Source organism: Solanum stenotomum, chromosome 10, assembly GCF_019186545.1.
Source record: "Solanum stenotomum isolate F172 chromosome 10, ASM1918654v1, whole genome shotgun sequence".
In the NCBI taxonomy this organism is placed as follows: Eukaryota; Viridiplantae; Streptophyta; class Magnoliopsida; order Solanales; family Solanaceae; genus Solanum; species Solanum stenotomum.
The window spans coordinates 51,251,430-51,271,046 of NC_064291.1; the positions used below are offsets into that span (position 1 = coordinate 51,251,430).

A 19,617-nucleotide genomic window follows, 5' to 3' on the forward strand; every position below is an offset into this window, starting at 1 on the left:
TATTTTATAAGCTTTTAGTGTCTAATTTTTTTTCTTTATTATAACTATATATAACATATAAAATAAAATAAAAAGTTCTTAATAATATTTTGACAAGATTTATCAAAAATCAAATTGGGTTACATATCAATCCAATTTTTAATGGGTTAACATGAGTTGGGTTGAACTAACAGATGGGTAGGTCAATAACCAATCCAAACCTAAATGAATTGGGTCAGGCTGGACGGGTTGAGTTTAGTTTTGTCACCCCTAACTCAGGCACAAACTCAAATTGGGTATGATAAAAAGTTCAAATAAATTAACCCGATTTAGTATTACCGTCAAACCTAATTGTACCGATAATATTTATTTAAAAATTTCATGTTTACTATAAGAAATAATGTATTTGTTAACTAATTTCATAAAAAAAACAGAAGAGGGTCAAAATTGCCCCTGAACTATGCGAAATAGACCACTTATACCCTCCGTTACATTTTGAGATAAAAAATACCCTCACTGTTATCCCTAGAGACCACAAATACTCCTCAAAAGTTAACAATCCAAATTGTTAATGACATGGCAAGCCATGTGGACTGATCTCGCCACCTAAGCTGCCAACTAGGATTTCCAACAATTAGAAATCCTTCTAAAATTAGAAATAAATCTTTTATTTTTAATTACATAAAAAGTATTTATATTTTTAATTAAAAACCTTTTATTTTTAATTACGTAAATATTTACCACTCTTTATTAATAGTTATATTTATTGCCGTTAAAAGTTATTTTTGCATCGTAGTTTAACTATTAACCAAGTATAGTTCCACTTGATAAATAACTAATATATAATATATCTAACTTGATAGGATGATTTTTTGTATAACATACCTGTATCTTCTGTATGTATGAGGGAAAATTTACGGCTCGATAATATTAACTTTGTTCTTGTTTTTTTTGTTGGATTAATACAATTTTAGGAGATTTAGATTTTTAAAAAAAGTTAGTGGTAATCCTAGTTGGCAGCTTAGGTGGAAGGATCAGTCACACATGACTTGCCATGTCATTAAAAATTTGGGTTGTTAACTTTTGAGGGGTATTTGTGGTCTCTAGAGATAAGAGTGAGGGTATTTTTGATCTCAAAATGTAACAGAGGTTATAAATGGTCTATTTCACATAGTTCAGAGACAATTTTGACCCTTTTCCGTAAAAAAAATTAGTAGCATACATGATGGGCACTATTTATATACTAGTTTTTTCTTTTAATATTTGTACGAGATTTATTATGATTTATTATGTGCATGACATTAATGATGATTATCATGAATATCTTAATATTTTTTTTTATACATATGATATTTCTTACAAATAATTTTATATGATATGTGAGTATGTTTTACAAAGAGTGTACCACCATAATGAATGCCATTGTTGCTATAGGTAGAATGTTGTTATAAAAAAATAAAATATAATATGAAAAATCGAGTCTAACGAAAATTAGGACGTTATAATGAAGTGCAAATATAAAAAACTTGATTGCATACTATATCTTGCTTAATTTAGCTTCACTCGATTCAATATCTAAGGCAAATTGTCAATTATTCAATTTAACCAATTATTTTTTAAAAAAAATCATAAGTAATTTTTTATTTAATTTATTGTGTATTATCATGATTATGTTTTTTAGAACTATTCTGATCATCTCAGTTTCTGAATTTCAATATTTTATTTTATTTAAATAGGAAAAAATTCCAGATATTGGTCAACTTTAGATATTAAATCCTTTGAAAATAATTTTAGATTCTGACAAGAAAAAAGAAATCTAAATACGTGAAAAAAACAATTGAATTTATTTTTTTGTAAATTACCAATGAGGACCTCAATAAGTATAACTCCATAAGGTAAATGTAAGGGCAAAACAGTCCTATAATTCCTTGATATAAAACCAAATCTTTTATGTCTGATGAGCCTTTTACCCAATCGAAGACAATTCTGTAGAACATTTCAGCAGCAAAACGGAGCAATTGAACCCACGCGCCGCCGCAGTTAACCGTTACGAGAACTCTCCCTCGGTTGCTCCACCAGCTCAATGAATGAAAGAGTAAAGGTGAAGCCTTTGAATGCCTAAGTTGTTCATCAATGGCTGCATCGTCGCCTGCCCTAAGTAATCAGAGCGCCGATAACGCTCCGTCACCGGCACCTGCACCCGCCGTTCCCACCGCAACCGCTGCTGCCTTTTCCAGCCTTCCGACGACAAACGCATCAAAAAATCTCCGAGGTCTTAATAAGCCGAAGTGCATAAAGTGCGGCAATGTTGCTCGCTCAAGGTGATCTCTTTGTTCTTTGTCGTTTCTGTATAGCGTTTTTTCAGTTTATTCCATTGAAATTGTGCTTCAGAAACCCTAATTCCCAGTTTTATTCGGTTCATAAGTGTATGTCCATGATTATTGCACATATCTTGTACTTTCTAAGTGTAGTTTTATGCTACGTTGCTTGGGTGAACTCAGAGATTTAAGTGTTCCCTTGAATTATGTGTTGTATTAATGTTAGTGGAACCAGATACCTAAGTGATAGTTGAAAAATCTGTTTGATAGAGAGGACTAATTTTACAAGTTAAATGAACTTGAGGTTTTGAAAGTTGAACAAATTGTATAGGGAGTACTATTTTAAGTGGAATGCAGTCAAACCGTTCAGAATTTTTCCAAATGGAAAGAATATCATTTAAATTTTAAGCAAATGCAGTATCTATGTATAATTTTTTTTTTGATAAGATAAGTGGTATTAATAACAACATCGGGAAGATGCAAATTTACAAGATATGGCATTTGAGCTTACAAAAAAAATCTCTAGCTAACTATACAAACTATCTAAGCTAGAGCTAATGAGTTAGTAAAATCTTGAAGTTGTTCTGCATTAACAGCAGGATACAAGTTGGTCCAACTAAACAAATTTTCAGTGCACCTAGTCTTCAAAATGCCTAAAGCAGTTGACTCTCCATCAAAACATCTCTTGTTCCTCTCTAACCAAATACACCAAAAAATACAAGCAGGTATCATAATCCAGATCTTCTTGATGGCTTTGTCAACTTTCCATAGACTCCAACTCTCATATGCATCCTTAACAGTGAGGGGTGTGGTCCAATTGATGCCAGAGAGACAAAAAAACATGCTCCATAATTCTGAGGCCACCTCACAATGAAGAAGAAGGTGTCTGGGGGTTTCAGCCTCTTTTTTGCACATATAGCATCTGTTTGGGAATTGGATTTTTCTTTTCTTTATGTTGTCTTGGGTGAGACATGCCTCATATAAAGCTATCCAGGTAAAAAAAACTACCTTAGGTGGTAGCTTGGTCCTCCAAATGAGTTTCCAGGGCCAGTTAGCTATCGCGGGGTTTCTAGAGCACAACTGTTGATACCCTTCCTTGACTGTATAAACTCCTTTCTGGTGTCCCCATTTGAGCTTATCAGCTGCCTGGAGATTAATGTGACAATGTTGTAGTCTAGCAAAAAGGTCTACCAGATCATTCACTTCCCAATCGTGCATATTTCTTCTAAATCTTATATCCCAATTGATCCCTTCTCTATTAGCAACAATAATAGAATTGGGATCTTGAGCAATTCTAAACAGATCTGGGAAATCCTCCTGAAGAGTGGTATTTCCAAGCCATTTGTCTGTCCAAAATTTTAGGAGTACACCATTGCCCAATTCAAAGTAAGCATTCTGATCAAATGTATCCCACAACATCCTAATACTCTTCCACAGTCCCACTCCGTAAGGAAGTGTAGTAATATTTGAGCACCATTGATTCAGCCTTCCATGCTTAGCTATGATGACCTCTTTCCAGAGCCCTGCGTCTTCCAAGTTGTATCTCCAAAGCCACTTCATCATCATACTTTTGTTGTGGGCTGCAAGGTTCTTAATGCCAAGACCTCCTTGGTATTTTGGTTGTGTGACCTTCTCCCATTTGATGAGATGAAATTTGTGTTTCTCCCTGTTGCCTTTCCAGAGGAAGTTCCTTCTTATCTTGTCAATCTGTTCTATAACCTCACTTGGCATTGGGAGCAAGGCCATATAATAAGTAGGTAAACTGTCTAGAACACTATTGATAAGTGTTACTCTACCACCAAAGGAGAGGTATTGCATTTGCCATGTTGCCAACCTCTTCTCAAACTTTCCAATAACCCCTGTCCAAATTTCAGTGGATTTATGCTGAGCACCCAAAGGAAGACCCAAATAAGTGGAAGGAAATGAGCCAATGTTGCAGCCCATGATATCAGCCAGCTCCTCCAGATTTAAAACTTCATTAACTGGGTAGATAGTGCTCTTTTGCATATTCATGTGTAAACCTGAAATAGCTTCAAAAATAAACAAAGTTAGATTAAGCTGCATCACTTGTGATCTTTCAGCACCACAGAAAATCAATGTATCATCTGCATAGAGTAGATGCGATACATTAGCTTGAGATGTCGGATCTCTTCCTATCTTAAATGGCTCAATCCAATGCAAAGAACTTGCTTTCTGAATCATTTTGCTGAGGCCTTCCATTGCCAAGATGAATAAGAATGGTGAAATAGGATCACCCTGTCTAATCCCTCTTTGGGGAGGGAAGAAACCCACAGGTGATCTATTCACCAAGATAGAATACTTGACTGTTGTGATACTGAATTTCATCCATCTTATCCATCTTTCGCCAAACCCCATTTGCCTCAGGATAGTAAGTAAGTATGACCAGCTTACTTTGTCAAAAGCTTTCTCAATGTCTAGCTTCACTAGCAACCCTGGTTCTCCACTCTTTATTTTCCAATCTAGAGCTTCATTAGCAATGAGGGCTGCATCTGATATTTGCCTTCCTCGAACAAATGCATTTTGGCTTCCAGAAACCAATTTTCCAATCACTGTTTTGAGCCTGTTTGCCAGAAGCTTTGATGTTATCTTGTAAATGCTGCTAATAAGGCTGATTGGTCTATAATCTCTGAGCTCAATTGCCCCTTTCTTTTTAGGAATCAAGGATATGAAAGTGGCATTTACAGATTTGACCATGTGGCAGTGTTGGTGGTAGTGTCTCAAAGCTTTGATGATCTCGTACTTGATAATCTCCCAGGCATGTTGGAAAAATGCCATGGTAAAACCATCCGGCCCCGGAGCCTTATCAGGAGCTCAACTTTTAATAACTGAGAAGATCTCTTCCTCTTCAAACTCCCTTTCCAGCCAAGTACTTTCTGCTTCAGAGATTCTAGCTAAATTCTCAAATCTAGCCAATGGTCTCCATGGTTCATTTTCTGTATACAGATGCTGATAGTAGCTCAAAATTTCCTCCTTGATCTCTCTTTTATCCTCAATTACATGCTCCGCTATTTTTAGCTTATCAATACAATTGTACCTTCTATTAGCATTAGCCACGCTCTGAAAGTACTTAGTGTTCCTGTCCCCATCCTTGAGCCATAAACATCTTGACTTTTGTCTCCATGAAACCTCCTCAATCTTTGCTAATTGTTCTAAATGTGTCTGCAAGTTAATCATTTGAGCATTTTCAGCCTCGGAAAGGATTCTGCCTTCAGAAGATTGTTCTAGATTAGTGAGGTCATTCAAAGCCTGGCTTCTTTATTCTTCCAACTTCCCAAATACCTCCTTATTCCAAGTAGAGATATCCTTTTTTAGATATTTCAACTTTTGTACTAGAACGAAATCAGGACTGCCCTCTACTTCATAGCTACTCCACCAGTTTTTAACTGAATCAAGGAACCCCTCAGCCTGTAACCACATGTTTTCAAACTTGAAGTAGGATGAGCTAGAGTCCCATTCCCCACATTCAAGCATCAAATACAGACAGATTAACACAAATGCAGTTTATTAAGGGCCAGGGAATCATTTGGTCATTCCTTCTCGATGTGATTACTGCTTTCAGATTTTCATGTTCTTAACCACTGGATTTTGTCTAGAAGAACGCTGAAAGTGAGTGGCTTTTAGTATTTGGTTCAATTGCAGCTCGTCAGTCTCTCAAGAGAAAGGAAGAATCTTTGTACACAACCGAAGAAACAATGAATTTGACATGTATCACTGTAGAGATAAATGAATTATTTGTAGGCTCTCGTTTGTGGCAGAGTGTTGGCCAGTCAAGAATGCCCACGTTCAGAAGATGAAGGTAGAGGGGATGAGAATACTCAAATAAATGTGTGTGCATATTGGAAGAGATATGATTGAGAACGTAGCTATATGGGACAAGGTGGGAGTGACCTCTGTAGCGGACAAGATGAGGGAAGTAAGGGTGAGATGGTTTGTACATGTGAATAGAAGGTGCCAGTGAGAAGGTGTGAGACGTTCACTATAGCAGGAGTCAAGAGAGGTAGTAGAAGCAAGCCGAAGAAGATTTGGGGGGGGGGGGGGAGTGATTAAACATGATATGACACGACTTTAGTTGAGTGAGGACATGATCTTACATTCGAAGGTATGAAGGTGGAGGATTAGGGTAGAAGGTTAGTACTTAGTTGAGTGTTATCGTGCTTTTAGTAGTATGATTTAGGTATCAAGTACTTCCCTTTTATCCAATGTGTATTAGTATCTGTTGCTACACTTGTTTTGTACATTTTTATTTTGTTGTTCTCTTGTTCTTTCTTACTTTCAAGCATCAGCTACATTTCTTTTGAGCCGAGGGTTTACCGGAATCTCTACCCCACAAAGGTAGAGGTAAGGTCCTACCCTTCCTAGACCCCACTTGTGGGATTACACTAGGTATGTTCTTGTTGTAGTTGTTGCTCGTTTGGGTTTGGAAGGTTTCTGAATAATTTAAATTCATTTATTTTTGTGCATGCATTTGTCAGGTCCATTAATTGTTTGTGGAAACAATTACTTAGTGCTTTACATTTGCAATATAAGCTGATTGTTAGGTTGCTTCAAACACTAAATCATTTGGTTTGGTTACTCAGAGAATTCCAAGCAAAGCAATCTAAGTAATTCCAGGTTACAAAGCAAATCAAAATGCCATTTCATCCCCATCGATTATACAAAATAAACTAGAGCTTTTACACACAGATATGTTGATGGTAATCCGATACTGCTAGTAAGAGGAGTGTCTTATTACTTAGCTGGATGAGCTGACAGTATTCGATTTGCCAATTTTCAGAGAAGAGGCCTGGAAATACGAGTTAGATGACTCTGTTGTTGCATTGGCCATCTATTGTTAGCTTCAGTAGTAGGTGCAAATTTAGAATTTAGAGGGTTCTCGTGGAACTGGATGATTGTTTTAGGTTTGATGGAGTTACATGGGCCTATCTATGGTATTGCTCGGGAAAAAGAAGTTTTGAATAGGGGGAGCAACACCTGTAAGATACTCGTTGGAATCCAAATTTGGTGTGACTGATTAAATTTTCTTTATCAGATCCTTGCGGACAGAATATTTTGCCACAAACATTTCACTTTGAATGTTAGTCGGTTAGATTACTAGTTGCGCGTGTCAGAGATAAATTTGGATTTTGCTTCCTCATATTTACAACATTGTGCATTAGTTATTTGCTTTGGTATGCAACAATATATCACTTTTTTCTTAGAGCCTGTTTGGACTGACTTATTTTAGGTGCTTTTACGCTAAAATAACTTTCAAGCATTTTTGAAGTGTTTGAATAAAATTAAGAAGTGTTTATAAGCACTTTCTAAGCCAATCCAAACAGGCTCTTAGTCATCATATTTTACTTATAAAACAAAAGGACAGTTTTCTGATAAATTTTTCCCTCTTTTTTTCCGATTTTGTTATGGTATACTTGGAGAGTTTTGTGAAAGCAGGGTACTTTTAGATAGGGAAACATGTTCAGATAATGTCAGTATTCTAGAAATAATACGGAAAAGGAAAAGTCTTATGAGAATACACCGTCATAGATATATATTTTTATTAACAGAAACAAGAAGTGAAATATTACTTGCATTATCGATTACTTAAATCAAAAGAAAGGTTATAATCATGTAGCTTCTTTAATGGGTGAATTAACAAAATGATATGTTTTCTCCACCCGATTCAATTCTTAAAATTTTTAATTTCAGTGGCATGAGAATAAGTGTCTTTACAGTTTGCAACTTTGCTTGTTTAATTTCTCTGATCATGCTGTGGACTCACCTTTTCATACTTTAGCGTGGAAGTTATAATAGGTATCAAAATTAAACTACCATTTTTTACTTGTATAAAATATAAAAAAGAAGTTCAACTACCATTTTTTCTTTATTTTTAGTTTCCTCATCCGTTTTTCGGTGACACTTCTTATTATCAAGAACTGATGTATTCTCTTTAGCTCTCTTAGTATGTACAAAGTGAAATAAAGATTTACTACTTTGAGGTTGTAGTGGAATGATATTTTATTTCCCTTAACTTTTTAATGGTTAGATGTTCTAAAAGTGGTTATGACAATTCTTTTCGTCAAGAGCTTGTGTGGTCACTTTAGCAATCTAGTGTACTTGCACTGTAAACTAAGAAGTTACTTATTTAAGCACTAACGAAGTGCTATTTCTGCTTGATCATCCTTTCAATTTTACATTCATAAGGCAAAGACCTTTTGATGAAGCTGCAGTCTTAAGGGTACGATTTTATATAGCAATTACTCCGCAATCGAGAAAGCAGGCTACTTTTTCACCCCCTTCCACTTTTGCTAAATGATTTTGCTTTTTCATGGAAAATAAAGACAGATGATTAAATTTAAATTTCTCTCCCTGAAAAGCAGGGAAAAGTTAAATTTCACGTCAATTTTGAAGCTGTTACAAGTCATAACTGAGACTTGTCATCATTCGACGCCTTTAATTGTTGTCATTATGACAGAAATCTAATGCTCGATATTAGTAGCCAGTTCGTCAAAGTCTGACACAAGAGAAGTTAATATTAATTGACTAACTAATCAAAAGAGGAATAATTCATTAACTATAATGAAAATCGCCTTATAACTTGTGTCTGTTTCCCCTCTTTCCTCTATTCCTCCGTCTTTTCTCTCTATCTGTGTAAAAGAAATTTTAAAGAAACTGGGTAAGGTAGAAATGGAGGAAGATATCAATGGTGATGCAGACAGGTGATTCTATTTTTAAGCTTCAGATAGCAGTACTCCATCACCTTTTACTATTTCTCGTAGCATTTTGTCAAATATTTGATCATCTGCTTTCTTAGCCTTACTTGATAATTACATTGGTGTATTCTTTGATTCTATTCTATAAGTAATTTGATGTGAATTATTACCCTCTATTGCAAGTGTAGACAATAAAATTATGATTATTTTGGAGTGGTGAGCTTGGCCCCTTGGTGCTAAGTGAGTGGTATTCGATCTCAGGATCTGGGGGTTAGGGCTGGAAGTTGATCATTGAGTAAATCTCTAGGTTTAAAATATGTTTCTTTTAGCAGGCAATGGTAATCTCTGGGCAGAATAATGGTAATCGTGAAAGAAGCTAAAAAGATTCCTTGCAAACACTGAGTCTAATCTAGTAGGACTAAGCCTTAATCCCAATTAGTTGATGTTGGATATTTTGCCGCTATTGTATTCTGTTTTTTGCTTATGGATTTTAAAAGATTGTTGATCATTTGAGACAACTAGCCTCCATATGATTTTAAGTCAGCCTCATCTATTTTAACACCTTCAATCGTCATAGTGACCGCACTGATGAACTTGTGCATATGAGGGTTTACGGATGACATAACCATATTATCTCAGCTGACATTCTCTCTTCTTATACTCCATGTGTACTACTTGTATGTTCGGTGGGATCTAATCATTTCTAGTCTTATATGATCACATAGTTATCTTTAACATTCTTATTTCTGCTTCACTTATCTTGTGTATGTCTAATCTTGTCGTATGACCAGTAAGTTTAAAACCACAGCAGAACTCTGAACATCTCCTTTGTTCATATACATTTTAACCATGATCCTCCTTCTCCATTCGGTATCTCTCTATTTCTTAACATAGCATTTAATAGCTTGATAATGAGTACGACTCTAAACCTTTTTAAGGGATTAGAAGGTGTCGTTTCTAACACAAATATTTCTAACCTTCATATTTTTCATGGCATCCTTTACTTTCAAGGCTTCAATTGTACATGGAAGAGTTTCTGTCTTGCATGATCTACCAAGATATGTTAAGTTACCCTCATGATTTAAGTTGATCAATTAGTCAAAGTAGCATCACGATACCTCATTGATTTCATTCTCTCATGTCAAAACCTTTTTGGTATTGCTTTTAATTTACTTATTTAAAGTTCTAATCCTATTTTCTCTCATTCTTGCTGGTTTATTCATGCGCCCCCCCCTTCCTTCTTTCTCCTCTTTTCATATGTTGTCTTTCTAATGGGTGATAATCGAATTTGCAGGTGTCCATTCCAGTCATGCAAAAGCTGCTGTGCGAAAGCGCAAAATCCCTGTCATATTCATGGTATGATCAACTTAAAAATTTCACAGCTGCTCTTAGTATTCCTCAATTCTAGTTAATAAATTGCACCTATGCCTTTTTGTTATGTACGGTGAAGAATTTGCTCTTTTTAGTATTATCTTTTATTTATCGTATTTTTTTAATCTTATATTTACCTTACTCTAAGATTCTTTTTTGTCTCCAATAATGCTATTATGAAGTTTAACATCTAAAGATGGGCACAGTGCTTCATTTGATTTATTCCTGGCATTAAAATTTAAAAGAGTATCATCAAACTTGGACTAGAGGCCTGGAACCTAAAGCCTTCCCCTTTCAGATTACTTGTGAGTTATTGCTGCACTGAGAATCTTTGAAATTGGTTACCAGGAGGTCCCAGATGCTTACCAGCTTACTTATTCGTTCACCAGATGTTGGTTGTGAGTAGTAGAGAAACATGCCACCACATGTAGACATGATTAAAATTTACCCTCCAACTAGAGTCAGGCATCTGTAAGGGTAGTGTGGAGTACCTGATACCCGACCATAGTTGTTGGCGAATCATGGCTTCATGGTTTGAGTATCTGTAGATGTTTTCTGCATTAGAGTAATTGTTCCAAGCCAAAAAGAAAAGGAATATTTTTAGCTTCACACTATCAACCATGGCATTAACATTTGGTGTAATTTTTGTTTTGACATCATTAGGATGTTATGTGGTAATGAACTGCATTTGGGGCTTTTGACATGTAACCGATTAGTCAACTTTTCATTGACTGCCTAGTTCTTTAAAAAGTTGAAAGGATCACATATTTAAAAGTCATCAGATGAAAGAGACTGATAGCAGGGACTTTAGCACACCTTCTGTTAAGGCAATTTCTTGTTTCTTAGAAGCTTTTACTAAAGGGCTGCCTGATAGAGAAAATGTTCTAATGTGATTCTATTACTCCTTTCTTCTGCTCAAGAATATGTATTCTTTATTTGGCCTTGTGCAGTTCTGAAAGGTGGTTCAACTCTTCCAGATAAGATACCAGCATCTGGGTCTCCTGTGGTGGACCAGCAGTCCACTGAAGCATCTCACGCTGGGTAAGTTTTACTCAAATATGCATGATCACGTTTACATATGACAGCCTTAGTGATGAACAGTTTGACTGTTACTGTACCAACCATCTATGATGTAAAGAGTAAGTTACAACCATCAGCTGTCTCAGTTAACAATCCTTCATTAGAAAAATGCGCTTCGAGGATCCTTCATTTTGATGTGATCTCTTCTGCATTTGCATTGCAAGTTCTTGGCACTCAATTTTTTTTTATGGTATTTGATTATTATGTTACCTTCTTTGGAATAATCTGTTGAATAACTAGGGTTTGTCACATGCATTTCCATATCTACTGCATGCTCCCGCACCCAAATCTTCTGTTAATTTAGGCAGAATAAATTTCTGATTACTGAGCTTCTTGCTCTTTAGGTAGAATATTGTATTAACTTTTATTTTCTTTACTCAAGGAGCTCGCACAGAGCCGTTTCACTTCGTCAACTTTCCACCAATTTTGCACAGTTCAATAATTTGCAGACCCCACTAAGGTCGAGGAGGCCACTGAGCAGAAAGGTATGTGGAGTTCTTGCATTTTCTCCATGAGTTTACTTTAAAAAAAATTGACCTTAATGATAAACTACAGGATGCACAAGTCATAAACGAATGGAGGTTTATGCAGTTGAAGGAATACAGGGACAGCAACATTGCAGCTGAAAATGAAGCTTTTGATCGGTACATGCAGAATATTGGTCTCTTAGAAGAGGTGTTTGGAGTGAGTTCTGCAGAGGATGAGAAGAATGAGGATGGTTCGACAGAAGATGAGAATGAAGCAATGATGAACCGAGTGAAGTTACAGCTTAGGTCAGATCCAGTTAGAATAGAGAATACCAGAAAGAGAATGCAATATGTCATAGATCAGGGATTGAGGAAGGTGAGGAAGTTGGAGGCAGGTGACAATGCTACTGACCTTAATGATCTAGATGCACTTGGCAAAAAGAAAAAGGCCAAGACTGCTGAAGCTGAGCATGTTGCAGCATTCACTGATCTGATGGATAAGTTGAACAAAGCTCGAAATGAGGAAGACCTGAAAGTTTGCTGGGAGATGAAGTCCCAGCTATTTAACCAACCTAAAAAAGAAAAGCAAGCAGAGTCAGAAGATGCAGAGGCATCCATTGAGCAGAGTTTGAAAGTTAGTGTCCCGCCAGCAATGCCATGGGGTCATTCTCAACCTAAGTGGTTTAGCACAGTTACTATTGATGATGAAGAACTTCGTCGAATTAATGAAGAGTTTGATTCACTTGAGGATATAGAAGAACTGTAACTTTATACAATCTTTAGGTTGGGTTGTAAGTCATGTAGCCATTAGTTAGGGGGCGCGATTTCGCGGTCTGATATTTCAAGTTTCATGTTGTTATATAGCGACTAGTGAATGGTTGACAAGTTATAGTGCATGGTGCACAGTTTAATGGTGATCCATTTTATGGAATTTGTGGGAAATCAGTCTTCACCACCTATTTTAGGTGGCTGTTTTATTTCATGCTAACTGGACTTTGGCCCATGAATGAAAGTCCAACTCATATATATTTTGATCCTTTGGGGTTACTCCCCAAATCTAGCAGGCCTTTTGTTTAACAGCTCTGTGCCCCAATATGATTACATAGTTGTTCTGAACAAATGTTTTGAGGGCACAGTGTCTGTTCTGTGGTTTTAGACAAATCAAGATCAAGGGGAAACCTCTTCATACAAATCAAGTCTTTTGTATTTGTTCCTAATATCTAGCCATGAACTTCACAAATAACAACATACCCAGTGAAATCTCACAAAGTGGGGTCTGGAGAGGGTAAAGTGTATGCAGACCTTGCCACTACGTCGTGGAGATAGAGAGGTTGTTTCCGAAAAACCCTTGGCTCAAGTGCATGTGCATCCAACCCAAGTAGCAAAAGAAGAAAACAATGGAAGAAATGAGAGAAAAATAATAACATCAAGATAGTGTGATAAAACCATGAGCTTCACCAAAAAGATCCTTAATCACTCCCATATCTAATACTATATATTTTTTTAAGGTCAAGTGACCGAATGCAAATATGAAATGACTTTGGAAATTGGGGTTATCATTGTCCTTTTACATAATTGGGCATGTAGTAATTGATAGTTGGTAGAAGTCCAGAGAGGAAACCCATCACTAGTAATGTGAAAAAATGAAAGTTAAAAATGACATAATATCCACTTGCTTCCATCAACAAGAAGCCTAAATCCACTACCTCAATTACCACCAAGAATCAGTAAATCAATATTTATTGACCACTTTTTGGCACCACTTTAAAAAAGTAGCCATTTTTATGAAATTTCAAATTCTAGTGAAATTCCATTTGACAAAAGACAATTCAAGTGTTGCTTTAGAGATTCAATGTAGAGTTCTCTATTTCCATTACGATTGTAGAAATTGCATATATTGGCCATTTAATTAGCTTCGTCTTTTAAAAAATAGTCAAATTGTTATGTAGTTTCACATTCCAAAAATGGAATGAACTTCAGAAGATTATCATAAAGTTTTACTTGTGAAATGTGAAACTTCATAATAATAACGATTTTTCAATTACAGAAGCTGAAAAGTGGTTATTCGTTAATTTTACTTTCGATTTCTTCTTCTTTTCATCTACTTTGCTTGAATTTTTCTTAATCATGATCACCAAATTTATAAAGGCTAATAATACTTGTTGAATTTATGCACCAAATTCAATTTGACATTCACTATTATCCTCTTTCACATTACCAAGACCAAAACTCTTCTCATATAGCACTATCAAATTCATAATATGCCTTTAATGATAAGTCAATAGAGCATCATCAATTGCCATATGCCCATATTCTAAGCTTCAAAAGTTGGCTAGACATGGACCTATGTTGGTGGACGAAAACATTCAATGATTTTTTATTTATTCAAATTTTGGTGGACAAAATTATCTGATACTTATATTGATGATGAATAGTATAGAACTATAGATATTAGGTGTAATTAGTCAAGGTGTGCAAGTCAACCCTAATACCACTATCATAAAAGAAAGGGTTACTTTTGACATCGACTATTTCACTGAATACATTCTATCTCCTATCCCCACATATATTGAGTAACCCTGCCGACCAAAACTTAGTGTTATTTTACTTTCTTTTTCCCAATATTGTAAGGATAAAATCAAGAAAATACAGAATCAAAGATGTGATTTTTATTATTTTTTATTTTAAGTTATATTCTTGAAATAATGATAAAGAAATATCCACACACTTCACCTTCTTGTTTTAATTTAAAGTAGCATCCCAATCAGAACCCATGAATGACCACACACAAAATACAAATAACAATAATGTGATAGTGGTATAGAATCCCAATAAGTTCCTCCATATCATGTGCACCAAAAAAGTGAAATTTAAATGAGAACAATACAATCTCCTTGGAACAATCAAACAAAATAAAAAGGTCCATGTTCCTTTGTTTCCATCAATCTCACACTTACTCCTTTACCTTTTAAATTATCTGTTGTAATTTTAAAAATTAATTATTTCAACAGAAATTATATTTAAGATATAAAGAAAGGTAAAATAGACAAAACCTTCTCCTATTTAATATTTTTTTAAAAATATGTAAAAGAGAAACACGACAGATAATTTGTAAATGAGGGAATACTTCCATACATTAGTCCAAATGAGTGGAGAGATTAATGAGAAAGTAAGGAATCCCATAAAAAGATCTCATTAGTTATATGACAAAGAAGTTTCACATTATTTTCAATTGTCTTCAAATAATGTCCTCAAAATCATAAAAAGATTTGTTTGGTTGCTTCTTTGCTAAAAATTCCTAATTGCTTAATTTATTCTTCATGTGTACCTCTAATAATTATTTGCATGACCTTTTGTTTGGTGGAAATCCATCTTTCTATGCCATTTTTCCTCCTTGAAACAAGGTTGTCAAATGCTTTCAATTTTCAATAGTTATGTACATGATCTCAACACCAACTTTTCATTGCCTTTACCAAAGGATTTGATATACTGGCAAATAGTTTGTTTTATCATTAACGAGAGATTTCGAGTTCGAGTCTGCTTAAAAAATGGGTTTTGATAAGAATTGAAGTGTTATACTTTTCAATTTATAAATTTATCTTGGTTTGGTTGATTCTTCATATGGTCAGTTAACTAATAATTATCATTTCAAAAAGTTAATTTTCTTCATTATTTAGTTTCCTTCGATAAAAAGAATATTTTTTTAAAAATAACGACTATCTAGTTGAGTAACAAGAAACTAGTTGCAACTTGCATGCTAAATTAAAATTAAGACTGAGGGAGTACTATATAAGTAAAAAAATAAAGATGACGTGACAAATAATTAAATTAAATAATGTGTATAATGGGGAAGGAAGTTACATAGTTATGGAGTTTATCTCATTAATTTTCTCTTTTATAGAAAAAAAAAAAAGTTTGGCCATGTGTATTCTGCTTTGAAGTGTCATGTGGAGCTTGTACTATTTTTTAGAGTGGAAATAATTACTCTATCAAGTTTCTACTTTTATTTTCTCTCAATTATTTCGATTTTTAGAGTTAAATAATTTAACTTTAATCAAGGATAGTCAGATTTTTTTTTTTATATATTTAGGGCGCTTCGAACTTGAGCTCTCTGATTAAGGGTGAAGAAACCTCAACCATTCCACCACAATACGTTGATACATACCACTAGTTAGCTATATGTTGAAGATAATTGAACACTTAATTAATTAACCTAATAAAGATGGCTTACGTAAAATTAGCCACTTAATTTGAATCATATATACTTCTAAAACAAGTAGGATGATTTGTCATTTGTGTGGAGTATAAATATTCTTATCACCTAATAATTGTGTTAGCAGACTCTTAGTTTTAAACGTTAAAATACATTATTTAAAAAAAATAAAAAAATTATGTAGACTGTAGACAATTACGTTGGAATTAATCATATTTAAGTATGAAAATGACCCCTCTTAATTAAAAGGAAAAATTACAAGAATATACTATTTAAGATCTTAATTAACAATATATGTATATATTCCTTTTTATTTACAAAACTAAGTTTTTAATTACAAACATGACATAATATTTAATTTTCGATTTAAAAAAAAATAAAATTTAATATTCAATTTATTTCCTTTTTTGGGGGTTATGTGCTAAAATTATGGGATTGATAAGTATTGTTTACTTTTTGGTTTTCCAACCATAATTTTACTCTTTTATATTATTTTTTTTACCCATATCTTCAATTTTCGTTTTTTTTTATATATTTTAGTATACGATTTATTTCCTATTTTTGGGGATTATGTGCTAAACTTATGGTATTGATAATTATTGTTTGCTTTTTGCTTTTTCAATCATAATTATACCGTTTTATATAATTTTTTTTTGCTCATATAATGAATTTTCAATTTTTTTTTGTATATTTTAGCATCCGATTTATTTCCTATTTTTGGGAGTGATGTGCTAAATTTATGAAATTGATAGAGTTATTATTTACTTTTTGACTTTTCAACCATAATTATANNTTACAAAACTAAGTTTTTAATTACAAACATGACATAATATTTAATTTTCGATTTTTTAAAAAAAAAAATTTAATATTCAATTTATTTCCTTTTTTGGGGGTTATGTGCTAAAATTATGGGATTGATAAGTATTGTTTACTTTTTGGTTTTCCAACCATAATTTTACTCTTTTATATTTTTTTTTTTACCCATATCTTCAATTTTCGTTTTTTTTATATATTTTAGTATACGATTTATTTCCTATTTTTGGGGATTATGTGCTAAACTTATGGTATTGATAATTATTGTTTGCTTTTTGCTTTTTCAATCATAATTATACCGTTTTATATAATTTTTTTTTGCTCATATAATGAATTTTCAATTTTTTTTTGTATATTTTAGCATCCGATTTATTTCCTATTTTTGGGAGTGATGTGCTAAATTTATGAAATTGATAGAGTTATTATTTACTTTTTGACTTTTCAACCATAATTATACTATTTATTAATTCTAGTCTTTTCTCTTAATTTTCAATTTTAATTATTTATTTATTTTAGTTTTTCCTTTTTTTTGGGGGGATTTTGTACCTATTTTTGGGGGCATGATAATCATGTATAAAATTTAGTTATTTTATCTCACCAATTAATGGTTATTACTGAGCTTCTCAAAAAAAAAATTACATAGCATATTAAATTAATTTTGGATTCACCATTATTTTATCTCATAAGTTCATCACTTTTCAATAAGTTTGTTATCATTTACCTTTAGTTCTTCTTTAAATATAATATGAATGCACCAACCTTACAACGATAATTACACCAATATCATGTAATAGATAATAACTTTTGAATACTACACCAAATATTATAGAAATAACTGTTGTTTTCATTTATTAAAATTTACAATTAGTTCATAACCATTTACATATATAAATTTGTGCATAAAAAGACAACTTAAGTTCAAAAACTCTCAATCGGAAATGTTATATCATTCAATAAACCAATAACTAAAAGTTTCAACTACATAATGTTTTAAGTAAAAATAAAATAAAAACAACACACTATTGTTAAGCGTGATCCACAAATTTGGGGCAAGTCTTCCTGTTATGCTCGAGTGTACCACATTTACTAAAATGACTTTACTTCTCTTGCATTTTTCTTGTTGAATCCCTTCTTACGATCATTAATTGGTGGTCCGCCTGGTTGCTTTCTTGCAATTAGAGGTAACATTACCTCTTCCAAAACATGCGATGGAATATCCCAAGTGCTTTCGCAAGGCAAACATGTTGGTATACAAAAAGGCAAACATGTTGGTATACAAAATGGTAATCATGCTGGTACACAGAATGGTTGATGACTAAATTAGCTTACTACACCATCATTTTCATCAAATCATTTACCAAAAAACAATAGATGTACCAAAATATTAGCTTGAAAGTTTGTGTTTATATAAGGTCTAAAGATACCAATTACATCAGATCACACACCAAAAGAAAATTTCAAATTATGGTGTTTATGTAAGGCCTAAAAAATACTAATTACATCAAATCACATACAAAAAGAAATTCTCAAAATATGGTGTTTATGTATGGACTAAAAGATATTCAAGTGCACCGATCCATTACACTTAATGTTAGACCAAAAAAAATTCATTGAATCTGACGTTTAATAAATGTATTTAAATATACCATCATTAACACCAAATTATTTACCCAATATTAATCATCAAAGCTTATTTTTCTATGCGACCTAATAGCTAACACTCACACAAAAAAAACTATGACTTATGGTGTTTATACAAACATAATACAGAATAACAATTACACCAAATCATCACACCATATGCACCTAATAATCTACCAAACATATTAATAAAATTTACTATATACTAAACCACAAAACCATCGTTTCACCAAACCATTTACCAAAGCAGAATCATACAATATGAATTTTATACTAAATAACAAAACCCTACAAATTAAAGCAACGGATTAATACCAAAAAATAACACACCACTCAATATACCCAAATCCAATCTATAAAAGTGATTGATAAACGACCTTAATTCAGCTTTAACAAAAAACATATACCCAACATAATAGATTATAAGATAACGATCATGAAAAAAAATAATTCAAATATATTAAATAAAATAATTAAAATAATCACGTAGAAAAACACTAATTCAATCGTGATTTATCACAAATACCTAATGCGTCCCATCTTCCATTGTGTGGAATTAGAACTGGAAAATTGTTGGTATGTTTGAAGTTTGAACTGTCGATCAGAAGGGAGTAGAAGGAGATTTTTATTTTTGTTAAAAAAGCCCATTTTTAATGGGAGAAAATATATAACAAATCTGAGTAAATGGTGGAAGGTAAAAGAATTGGAGAAAATCAGGGAATATAAGAAAATCATGGTTGATTAATTCTACGCTTCCCTTTTTTTTTAAATACTAAATTCTAGTTTTGAAAAAAAAACTATTGCTATATAGACAGAAAAGAAAACTATTGCTATATAGTAGTAATTAAGGTACTTAAAGTGTATACTTAAGTTTTTTGCCCTAATTAAAATGAACATATTGGAAACGGGCCGGGGATAAGTGCGTGGTTATCGATTTGATTCCGCGATTTAATTTATGTTCACTTTTTAATAATTTATATGTATATTTATTTCGAGAAAACTGTAGAAATACGATCACTGAAACT

The 19,617-nt window shown here is 33.2% G+C and overlaps 2 protein-coding genes across 4 annotated transcripts in view; one reads left to right on the forward strand and one right to left on the reverse strand.

Annotated features, from left to right (window-relative positions):
* LOC125841392 (lon protease homolog 2, peroxisomal) overlaps positions 1-19,617 on the reverse strand; it is a 369,735-nt gene that overhangs the window by 28,578 nt on the left and 321,540 nt on the right. The gene's annotated exons all lie outside the window — the stretch shown is intronic.
* Positions 1,945-12,951, forward strand: LOC125841400 (uncharacterized). Of its 2 annotated transcripts, none has more exons than XM_049520521.1 (5): positions 1,945-2,300; positions 10,302-10,363; positions 11,329-11,419; positions 11,841-11,943; positions 12,014-12,951. In XM_049520521.1, the coding sequence occupies exons 1-5, from the start codon at positions 2,113-2,115 to the stop codon at positions 12,689-12,691; spliced, it is 1,122 nt and encodes a 373-aa protein (XP_049376478.1). In that variant the 5' UTR covers positions 1,945-2,112; the 3' UTR covers positions 12,692-12,951. The 2 variants fall into 2 exon arrangements, with proteins under 2 accessions (XP_049376478.1, XP_049376479.1); XM_049520522.1 differs by having other exon boundaries at positions 11,844-11,943.

Excerpts from the sequence above, each read along its gene's own strand:
- LOC125841400 (XM_049520521.1), top strand. The coding sequence starts at position 2,113 with ATGGCTGCATCGTCGCCTGCCCTAAGTAATCAGAGCGCCGATAACGCT. Across the intron at positions 10,364-11,328 it reads AAATCCCTGTCATATTCATG|TTCTGAAAGGTGGTTCAACT; the intron begins GTATGATCAACT and ends GGCCTTGTGCAG. Across the intron at positions 11,420-11,840 it reads ACTGAAGCATCTCACGCTGG|GAGCTCGCACAGAGCCGTTT; the intron begins GTAAGTTTTACT and ends TCTTTACTCAAG.